General features: G+C 36.9%; 1 protein-coding gene across 1 annotated transcript; it reads left to right on the top strand.

The window, feature by feature from the left end:
- The first annotated feature begins 2,755 nt into the window (after positions 1-2,755).
- Positions 2,756-10,018, top strand: timm17a (translocase of inner mitochondrial membrane 17 homolog A (yeast)). The gene is made up of 6 exons (XM_015959187.3): positions 2,756-2,855; positions 4,582-4,681; positions 5,694-5,757; positions 7,027-7,155; positions 7,221-7,331; positions 9,173-10,018. The coding sequence occupies exons 1-6, from the start codon at positions 2,830-2,832 to the stop codon at positions 9,247-9,249; spliced, it is 507 nt and encodes a 168-aa protein (XP_015814673.1). The 5' UTR covers positions 2,756-2,829; the 3' UTR covers positions 9,250-10,018.
- The last annotated feature ends 1,993 nt before the right edge of the window (positions 10,019-12,011 follow it).

Raw genomic sequence — 12,011 nt, 5'->3', positions numbered from 1 at the left:
TCACACCTAAAGATGAAAGAAAAAAATTGCTAAAAAAATCATGGTTGAGGATTTCATCATTAATGCATCACAGGGCTAAGCAAGTTGTGTCGACTGGTTTCACTAAACCAATGAAAAGAGTAATACACACATTTCTTTTAAATGTAAAGTAAAACAATTAGCAATTGCAGAAAATATTGATATTATGTGTTTTGATACTGAATCATTAATGTGTAAGGATTTTTTATCAACAGTTTTCATGCAACTAATTTAGTTTCTGCATAGAGTCTATTTTTTCCAGATGCCACATGCGGTTTGTCAGGAAGCTAAAGAACTGACATGAGCCAGACAGGAAGTGAGACATGTTTTCAGCAAGGGGCATCCACCATCCAGTATTTTTCAAAATAAACCTGTGCTGCATTGTTTTTTCCGGCTTTTGCTTTATTATTAATGACAGAGATATCGGTTCACAGCAGGGACGTAGTATTTTTTGGGGGGGGGGGGGGGGGTCCCCTTCTTTTTCCAAAGTCATTTTTTGTCCTCTGCACTTTTTAACCATCCAAAAACAAAATTACACTATTCTAAATAGACACGGGTGGAGCACTAGGACCAAGCAGAAAACAACCGTTTGTGTTGAAGCTCATTTCCCATTAGAACCTACAGTAAAGATACCCCCCCTTCCCAAGTGTTCATGCCGGTTGTGTGTCCCCCACTTCTAAAGTCAAAACTACGTCCATGGCTCAGAGTGTATGATGGTTGATGAGCATTTTGTTTAACATCTCCTCTCCGTTCATGTAGTTGTTATTGCATCAACTCACCATTAAATTTATGGAGAGTTGGGAGTTTTCCTCTCCACTGTCGCTTTATGCTTGCTTAGTATGAGGATTGCTGTATAGTCACTGACACTAGTAAGTGACTTGATGCAATTTGCTGGGTTCCTTATATAGGAAAAATTATTTCAGATTGGCTTAATGAACTGTCCTGAATTGGAATGTTTATTATGTGAAGTACCTTGAGACGACTCTTGTCGTGATTTGGCGCTATACAAATAAACTTGAATTGAATTGAATTGAATTGAATTGAATTGAATTGAATGGAGATGTTCCAAACATGATGTGCAGTCAGTGTGAATGGCAGTCCACCTGGAAGCCATACGAAAATGAACCACACACATTGTTTGTGTAAACATGGCCTTACTCCTTATTCACACAGAGTGCAGAATTGTTCCATAAACTCAACTTTTCAATTTTTAAAGTGGAGATTTTCTTTCATGTGTTCTACTTGATGCTGTTCATGTGAAGCTGCATGGCAACTCTGGCTGAAAAGGTAACCATCATCTGAGCATACTCAGACATGGAAAAGGGGAGCATGAGCATTACCAGCAACTGTTTATCTCTCCAAACCCTGCTTCAGCCTCTGCTTCCATATTTGGTCATTTCTCAATGAGAGTTTGCTTTGCAAGTCATTCCTTTCCCCCTTTCTAATAATGGGCTGCATGCCAGCTGTCTGTCTCTTGGCTGTAGCTGCTCCTCTGACCAGCAGCGTCAGTCTCTGATGGAGAAAAACAGGAGAGGGAATGAAAACATTCCGTTAAATGCTTTAACACTAACACACGGGCTTGCAGAAAAATTATGTCAACGTTTAAAAGCAGAAAAGAACTTTAATAGTACCAACTTGCGGTTTATAAGAAGTTTGTATTACAGTTTTTTTAAATGCCTGGAACATTCATTTAACCATTTTTTATGAAACAAAGAACAAAGTGGATTTTTTTCCACAGCTTTACCCTGTCAAATCAGGAAAACTTGAAGGTATTAAAGCTGCTTTAAGAAACTTGGAAAACAAATTAGCTTAAAACATTTTTTCATCCCTTTTTACAATCTTCTAACATAGTATGGCTATAAAATATTATGTAGTAAAAAGGGTGGCTTTTCTGAGGAAAATAGCATATAAAACATTTTTTCAGTTATTTAATCTTTTTTAGTTAAGTACATAACTCCACATGTGTTCATTTGTAGTTTTGATGCCTTCAGTGAGAGTCTACCAACGTACAGTAAATGGTCATGAAAAATAAAGAAAACATATTGAATGAGAAGTTGTATCCAATCTTTTAGCCTGTACTTTACACACACACATATGTGTGTGTGTGTGTGTGTGTGTGTGTATATATATATATATATATATATATATATATATATATATATATATATATATATATATATAGAGAGAGAGAGAGAGAGAGAGAGAGAGAGAGAGGGGGTCATATGAAAATTGTTACATCTATAAAACAACATTGGAGAAAACAGAGCATGAACATGGAGCATGAATGTGACACTGTCAGAAATCTTTCCGTGAATCTTTGTTCCGTTTGGTATAATCCTAAAAGAGAAAAACTGCATTGTTTTTATAAACAATCTTATCTTTACAAAGTATTATTAGTATATAGACCTACATACATGTACATATGCCTAGTCTCACCCAATGGCGTTTAAAAATTATCTTCCGTTTTACAAAAATGTTTGAAACTAATTCTCTTGCAATTAGGCTTTACACATTCATAGGACAACTTAATTTTTATCGATTTCCTTCTATTTAGTATTTGTTTTTCTACTGGTTTGGTATTCCATGTTTGTTTCATTTGTACTTTGTACCTCTTTTTATTTTCGCCCTTATGTGTTTTAATATATATGTCACTACAAGGTTTTGCTTCTCTTTTAATTTAGTGTCTTGAAGGAGCGTGATTAAAGTCCTGTGTTGAAAATTTGTCATTGTTCATTTTTTTTCAATAAAGTTTTTCTTTTTTAAGGAAGAAGTGACGTTACGTTACGTCAGTGGTAACAGCTAAAGAACAAAATGGAGGAATATGCCAGAGAGCCGTGGTAAGTTTCAAAATAACGATAAATGTTACAGTTTACGTTGTTTTAATAAAATTAGCCAATTTTATCTAATTTAAAATGAGCATTGCATTTAGTTTTCATCTTTATATTTATTGTTAAAGCTTGTGGCACATCCCGATACACCTGGAAAAAAAAATACCGGCTGGCCAATTTAGCTCAAATGCTAATTTCTCCTTGAGTTTAATGGGCTTTTGTGCTAGCATCAGAACGGAAAGGCTAAATCACGTTGTTGGTGACCTTGCCGTTTTTCTCGTCCACATGTCATCAAAGTAAATTCAGGAACTGAAGTTACGCTTTGTGAATTATAAGTGTCACAGTTTATATTAATCACTAACAGCATTTATAAAAGTTATCGTCTTCAGATATTGTTAGGCTATTAGACATTGTTGATGTAGCTGTTAGCTCAGTTAGCCACCAGTGTGCTAACCATCCGGATATTACACAACTTGTAATTTAAGACAAAATCGTATGATCAGACATATACATATCAAACGTTCTGAGATACTCCTATTGAGTTATATTAAATATGCCTAACACTGGAACACCTTAGTTGTCTAGCTGGGTCATCTTTATAAAAACAGGTTTAACAAGAGATCATTTAAAATTTGACAAATGCTGTTTTATAGCAAGACATTTTGAGGGTTAAATTAGGTTAATGTTTGAAATCCAAGACAGGGAAAAATGCCTTTTAATCATTTCCAGTGAGAAGAAGTTGGCTTTATATGTCAGCTGTTAGTTTGCTGCTATTGAGTGTTTTAAAACTGTTTATGATGCTGCTTTGTTAATCCACTCATACAATGATCTCTCTCAATAACTGGGATCTTAGTATTGTAACACATGTAATTTGTTCATTTTTGTTCAGACAAAAATGTCAAAAAACATACTTTGACAGGTATGGCAGATTTGTAGAGTTTTTGTAAAGCTGAACATTTCTAAGTGTAGTAAATGAAGTGTAAGAAATGAGCTCAAAATTTCATCAGTCTTCAAATTGTGTGATGAGAGTTGCGTCATTCTTCAGGTGTTATTCTAAACCAAGTCCAGGTTCAAAGACTTGACTGAAAAAATAGTCTGACTGAATCAGACATGAAATTTTTTCAGAAAACTTTATTTTAGAAAAACTGCATGAAATTGGTTCTTGGATGTTAAATATAAATGAGTTGAAGAAAAACTTAGGGGGTTATCGCTCAATTTCTGTCATCTGTTTTCATAAGAGTGGTTACCAGAATTATTCAAACATCACATAAACAGAACAGTTTAAAAGACATAGTTATCAGTGTCTGTGTACTCTGTCACCAGACCTTTTGCTGTGTTTAATAATTCACATTTTGTTCCTCTTTGGTATAAATCAAACTCTTTTAAGCATTTCTATTTGTTGCACCTATCTCTATTTACAGTTCTGGCTGCAGGGCTAGGGATCGCTCATCTCAGTAAACTCTTCCCTAATTACATCTCTTTTTTCCCCCCCATAAAATTGACACAAAAAAGTTTTTTTCTTGAGGCTTCATAGTTTGTTTTAATCTCAATAGTTCTGTGTGTCCCGTATAGTAAATGCTACAGTTCCAATTAAGACTGTGTGTTTATTTGAACTTCAGCTTGGAAGCACACACTTCAAACATCATCCATGACTGTGTTGCATTTTAACACTAAAATAAAGTTTTCTTGAGACTTTTTTTAGATCAGAATTTTGAATTCTGTTTTTTACTTGTAGCCCCTGGAGGATTGTGGATGACTGTGGTGGAGCTTTCACCATGGGAGCTATTGGTGGAGGAATTTTTCAGGCTGTGAAAGGCTTCAGAAATGCACCTTCAGTAAGTTAACCAACAGTGTTTTACAGGGTTCCCTTTTACACACTCACATGAAGACTAGCCTTGACATTTAATGGCTTGGTCAAGGATGCTGGATGGGTCCAAATCCAGGGATAGTATCCTAGTAAGGACCTGGATTACCCGGTCTGTTGGGTTGGGCATCGATTGGAACCGGGACTAACCGTCAGTTTTTTCCAGAATCGTTCAGATTTAAGGCTGCTGACCGGAAGAAGAATCTGTTGTCGATCTCCGTGAAAAAAGCATGATATGCAAATTCTGATCAATGCCTTTCAGAGCCGATCATACCAGCTATCTGTCGGTCCTACTCGCAGCCCGCAGAGACCCTGAGAGCAGCATTGCGTCCCCCCTCCTTAGCCTCACACTGCGCAGGTGCGCAGCGGCTAAAATGTAAACAAACTTGTCTGCAGAACTTTTACTCTGTGATGTAAACTTTAATTCCTGCAGTGAAAAATGCATCGTGGAGGAAGCTCGTAAAAATGTGTTAACATAGTGGATTTAATGAAAATTTTGAAGAACAAACTCCAGGCAGTGTGAGGTGAGTTTGGCTTCCTGCAGAAATAAAAACACGGAGCATCAACAGTCAACTGCAGCCACTCACCAACACTCATCTGTGTGAGCGTGACCGTCGGAAGACTGAGCAAATTACCTAGAGCTAGATCAGCCGTTCTCTGTGGCGGATGACTGACACCGATTTCTAGCCACTAGTCTGTCCTTGATATTTGGGGAAAACAAGGACACATTTTGAGTTTCCTTCATATTTGGAAGGCCTTGTCACTTTTCTGTGGCATAATCAACCTTAAAATGTGGCCTTGAAAGGATGCAGCCTCTGGATTTATGCACAGCCCCATAAATGCAACTAGAGGGCTGTGGTCTGTGTTTATCTGAATCAGAAAAGTTGATTGTAGTTTTTAGATTTTTAATTGTATCGAGAAAATCACTTCAACTCCTGAGCTGAGAATCATTCAGCACTGATCCATGTTTCGTCCTTTTCCAGGGGATGAGTCACAGGATGAGGGGTAGTTTAACCGCCATCAAGACCAGAGCCCCACAACTAGGAGGTAAGAGAAAAAGAAGATCAGAAACAAGGGATGTATGGGTTAGGGTGTATTTGAACTTATGCAACTGAAGTGTTGAGGGCATTTTGACTACGTCTCCTGGCCTGGTTTGGTCATGTGAGCTGCAGATCTAAGGCTAAACTTTTATAAATTATCTCATGGGCAGACCACAACAAACCATCCCCAAACACGCTGCTGAAAGGACGAGGAACACTGCAAGGAACATACACTTCTGGAAGGTGTTACACGGTGCCTATGGCAACCAAATATATTTATAAAAAGTAATTTGTTCCCACTGCTGTAATGATCCTTTACCAGTGTAAATAAGCTCCAACCATAGTACACAGTGTCACAATGAGTGTATGTATTTATGAATGTTTTTTGGTCCTGGAGAGTCAAAGAAAAATGTCCACTGCGGTGTTCAATAAAGTTCTGTTCTATTCTACTTAGTTGATTAAATATAAGCAATGTACACACATGCTAAGCTAGGCTAATTGCTAAGCGTGATGCTAAGATGTGTGTAATAGTTGGTAATGTATTCTTTCCTTTTTTGTATATTGCACCTATGATGAAACATTTTTCAAAAATCTTCAGATGAGAAAAGCGAGCCTTGGAGGAAGATTCCTGTTTTGTTTTAGTGGTTTGCTAGCTGGCTAGCTACACATAGCTATGTGTAGCTAGCTGGCTAGCTACACATAGCTATGTGCTGTGAGGACAGCATATTTTCATTACACAGAGAAACATCCTACTTTTCCACAAGTTGAGTAAAATAAAAATAAAACTTCAGATCTGTGATATTTTGACATTTTGAGAGAGAAATAGCTACTAAAGAGTCAATGTATAATATGTGCATGGTATGAAGTTGGGTCACTAAAAGAGTAAAAATCAATACGGATATTTCATTTCAACTCCATTATCAGCTGGTATTAATGGTAGGCCGCATGTCAAACATCCCTATCAAAACATCTTTATATAGTTCTTTTTTTTAAATTGCATTACTTGCAAACTAGTTGGCATCATGTTGTTTACATGAAAATGATTTAAGTAAACCTCTTGCTTGCACTTTTATATTTCACTTTTTTCTTGCTACAGCCAGTTTTAGCGAAATGAATTAGCTGATAATCTCAAGTCACCTTATAACTTTTATTTATGAAATCCAAAATAAATCTATCTGGTGCCTCCTATTTAACATTTGCTTGGGGGTTGAGTGTCTTTTTTAGGAACCTATACTCAGTGAACGTTTTAAAGTGTTTGTGAATGTGTGTGTTGCAGGTAGCTTTGCTGTGTGGGGAGGCCTTTTCTCAATGATCGACTGTGGTTTAGTAAAAGTCAGAGGGAAGGAGGATCCCTGGAACTCGATAACAAGCGGGGCCATGACAGGAGCTATCCTTGCTGCGAGGAGTGAGTACATTAGGTGGACGCACAACCACAGAAGGCATGTGTATAAAATATGTGTTTCTCTGTAGATGGACCAGTTGCTATGGTTGGCTCTGCTGCTATGGGAGGTATTTTGCTGGCGTTGATAGAGGGCGCTGGAATCCTGCTCACAAGATTTGCTTCTTCACAATTCCCCACTGGTGAGTAACTTTTGTCCCGTAAAAACACTCGGCAGAGATTGTGGGATGTTTTTCTGATATGCATTAGGTACGCCCGGTCTCAGTGAACATGTTTTTATATTTTTAAATGTCAATGTTGGTTGTCTTAAGTAAAGCCCTAAAATTAAAGGATGATGTCTGCTCTGGCAAAGAGGGACATGTTGGCTGGGCTTGTTGCTACTCAACACCTGACATGCTTGTTTACTTTACTGCTAATGGTGTTTGCTCACCAACAGTCTTGTCTCCATGCACACAGGAATATGCAGCCCATTTAATAGTAGATATTTATAAAAGATACTTATATGTTTATCACCTGTTTTCATTTGAACTGGTGGCTTTTAAATGTTTTAATAATGTAGTGCGTAAATGTAAAGTAGAATGTCAGTTAAAAACGTGAGATTTTATTTGTGATCATTGATATAAAATACAAAAATGGGTGATTTAGACCTGGGCTTCCTCAGTGGTGTATGGTGGCCTGCCTGTGACTGATTTCTGTAGCGATGAGTATGTCACACTGTTTGTTGCTCTGATTGTTCGTAGCGTTGTCCAATAGGAGACGGGGACAGTTAGAATGGTAACCGTAGATTCTGCTCCACGACTGAGCTCTATCTATGGGTTGTTTCCAGACTATATATTTACATTTATAAAATGATATGCAAGGGTACTTTTCAGTAGTAATATAAGTAAGTAAGTTACATTATAATTAGACTTATTTTATTCCAATCATTGCTTAAATTTTAATGGTAAAAATGACACAAACTTCACTATAGGATAATCATTTGTGTTTACCAAAGATTTTCTTGCCTTTGTAAAACTTTAAAGCTGACAATAAACCAGAATTGTTTTCATGAAAAGTTATATTTGTATGCTTTGAAAATGAGGTTAGTCTGAATCAAACGGTAGTACGAAGCATGAAAATGCACATCAAGTGTATCTGGTCTGAAATGGTCAAAGCTGGGTTTAGACTTTTTGGTGATACACGGGAAGCTGTAGACCTAAAGTCTAGTTTCAGATCCACAGCTTCCTTATAGCCACAGTCCAGTTTTGGTTTGGGGCACTGGTTGTTTAAATCCAACCAAAGATCCTGTTGCTCTAGTACTAGGGGTGCAACGGATCATCTTTAATCCGTGATCCACACAGATCTCCTACTACGGTTCGGCACGCACTTGGACTGTGGATCGGTCATGTGTAGGGCCGAGGCACCACCTGTTCGATGGTCATGGCGGAGGGGAGGAGCTTGAAAAACCACCTGCATTGTTTTAAGTCTCATGTATGGGAGCATTTTGGCTTTCCTGTGAAATACAATATTACAAACAGCAAAATCAAACACACACATGCATGCACACCTCCAGTCTGGCTGCCGAGCGCCGCTCTCGCGTACCTCCGATCGCTGTGAATGGAGGGAGTGTGTGGCACATGCAAAATGCCTGGTACAATTATTACTTCACCGTGGTGGGACCTGTAATATTGTTGGAGACAAATCTGTAAAAGAGGTGGAATGAAAAATAAACAGCACTTCAGAAAGGTGAGGAAATTAGTGAAAGCAGGACACACAGGGAGTGTACCTGTGGCAAGCCGTTTTAACATTTAATCAGCAATCAGACCGCTCTGTAATTCCTATTTTTATAGCAAGCTGCAAATGGAGCAGAAGAAAGTTGCACTGATTGTTCTACAAAATAAAGAGCAAAGCTATTTGTCCTTTCTCTTTTTTCTGCTCATCCGAAAAATGATGCGATCTGTGACTGAAAACCGCGAATCGATCCGAACCGTGTGTTTTGATCCATTGCACCATTCTCTAATACTGATTTTATTTTTCTCTTCAGGACCCCAGTTTACAGAAGAACCTGCCCCTGCTCCTATTCCCACCTCCCCTTTTGGAGATTACAGACAATACCAGTGAGAGGACCATCTCACTCCCTTATTCTCTAGATCTTTCTGAATTCCTTGCTGAAGTTACAAAGAAGAAATGGAGAGGCATCACAACCCTCACTAGAAGCTATACTCGCCAATATGAGCTGAGCTGCCAGAGAGTTGAAAGACGGACATCATCTTCATCGTTCTTTTTTCACGAACCATCTATAGATCTGCCTTTTGCCATTCTCTGCCTTGTCATGTGCATCTGTGTCACCCGGCACGTTGAGTACAGACGTGTGGTGAAAGTATTTTATAATATTTGGGGCCTGTGCGTGATGAGGCATGTTTTCTGGTTTCTACATGTAGAAAACATCACCCAGCAGATGAGCTCTGATAGTGCTAATAATAGTAAACCTGGAAAACGTAATGAATTATGTATGTAAACAGCTTGTATTCACTCATCTCGGTCTTTATCTGTTTTTGAACACAGCACATGCTTGGGTTGGCCAAACACACTTGGGCCTCTACTTTTTATTCAGCTACGAAGGCAGATCTATTGAACACACCACCATTCCTGGAATATTAGTTTCTTTTAAAGTGTTTTATTTATTGTAGATAATAAAGAGTTGTATTGGATTGTTCTGTTAACGGTGATTTTTCCATTCAACACTCAGTGTTCCAAGGACTGCTGCTGACAAGGAATGGCTCAGGCTCTTCATTTGTATAGAAAACTAAAGCAAGGGATTGATGCATATTGTATTCAATCTGTATAACAAATTGTACTTTGGTACAATAAAGTCATAAATTGTAAAATGCTTCTGTTTAAGACTCATTAGTACATTGATACCAGAAAAATCAGAAGTTGAACATCCATACCATCTGAACATGGCTTTGTTTACCCACTAGAGGGAACTCTTTGTAAAACATTGATGCAAACATTTTATTTTAGTGGTTTGCCTCCATACATTTGTGTAGTTTTCTCTTTTACAATGGACCAATGACACAAATCAGGTTTTCCTTCTATTTTTATTTTCTCTTTAATAAAATGGATATTAACCATTTAATCACAAAAACTTAAAAATGACCACTAATGGTATTTTCTGTTTAAAATCCAAACGATACAAGTAACTCCTTTAGTGTTGCCTCAAAATACACAGAAAAGTTACAAAGACTGGATGGAAAGTTTTAATGGCAAAACTAAAAATAGAAAATAAGAATATTAAACCTGAAAATTTAACTTTCAAAACAAAGTAGGATGAAGCCAATGCTTATAAAATCCTGTTTTCCGTGTAACAATTACATATCCCACACACCAAATCATGCTCGATGTACGCTAAAGTTGCACAAACACCCAACATTGTAAGACCCTAGCTGTGTTCTATAAACTGCTGAAATTTTCCAGTTTTTTAGAAAACTTATCTAAGTCTTCAAACTTGGTTCCCCTTTGTGGGTTAGCTTGTATACATCAAAAATACAAACACTCCACCTATAAGACCTCCACAGAAATTGGGTCAACTAGTTTTTAGAAGGTTTGATTTTCAAACCTGTTAGTTTCCATTCTGTGAGTGTGAAATGACAAAAAACTGCAAGAGATTCAGTATGTCAGTTTGGACTATAGTGGAATGTAAATGTAAATTTTGTTGTTGCAATTTTTACTTAATTTCCACCAAAAAAATCTATATCACATTTTCTGAATTTCATTTCACTTGAAGTTTTACAGTCCCTCCACTGGCTCCCGGTAGAATATAGAATACAGTTTAAAGTTTTAGTCCTGACCTATAGAGCTCTTAACAACCAGGCTCCAAGCTACCTATCTGAGCTTTTATCCCCACACACCACCTCTCGGAACCTTAAATCCACATCTGAAAACCTCCTGGCTGTTCCTCGAACCAGACTGAAAACCAAAGGGGACAGGGCCTTTCAGACCATTGCACCCAGACTTTGGAACAGTCTACCTTCTAATCTCCGTCTCTCTAACACTGTAGAGGTCTTTAAAAATCATCTAAAAACTCACCTTTTCATCCAGGCGTTCCCTCCCTAAATGTTTCAGAATGATGGCTTTGTTCGGGTTCACACCTTCACTTTGTTTATACTCATGATTTTATTTTCTACATTTAACACTGCTATTGTTTTTCTGATGTTTTTATTGGTTAGTGGTATTTGCCCTGATCTTTATCATGTTGTACAGCGCTTTGTGATTTATATCTGTGAAAGGCGCTATATAAATAAACTTTTACTTACTTACTTACTTTATTGTAATTCATTTAGTGCAGAATGAATTTATGAACACAAGAAATAAAGAAAACTGTAAACAGCAAAATATCAATAATAGAAATAGTAAAAATAATAAAACAGCTGCAATAAATGGTAAAATAGAAACACTGTGTTTATTGCAAAACATACACTGCAAAATAGCCTTGAAAATAGCAAAATAGCCAAATAAACTGAAAAAAAAACAACAACAACCTAATAGATGGTAAAATGTCAACATATACTAAAATAGCAATAAAATAGATTGTATAAAGCATAATAGACTAAAATATCAAAAGAGATTGAAAAATAGCAATGCTGTAAAATAGTAAAAGTATATAGTATTTCTTTCAATTCAACTTTTAATATATTAAAAGTTGAATTGAAAGAAATACTGAAAAATTGCAAAGAAATACACTGTAAGATAGCAAATGGCATTGAAAATAACAAAATAGACAGTAAAATATCCAAATAAACGGTAAAAACAATCGAATAGACTGTAAAATATCAAAATAGATTGTAAATAAGCGTATTAGATAGTAAAATGTCAAAATAGAC

The sequence above is a fragment of the Nothobranchius furzeri genome, chromosome 3 (assembly GCF_043380555.1).
Source record: "Nothobranchius furzeri strain GRZ-AD chromosome 3, NfurGRZ-RIMD1, whole genome shotgun sequence".
Taxonomy (NCBI): Eukaryota; Metazoa; Chordata; class Actinopteri; order Cyprinodontiformes; family Nothobranchiidae; genus Nothobranchius; species Nothobranchius furzeri.
The sequence above is the reverse complement of the archived record's forward strand: the minus strand, read 5'-3'. Positions and strand labels throughout refer to the sequence as shown.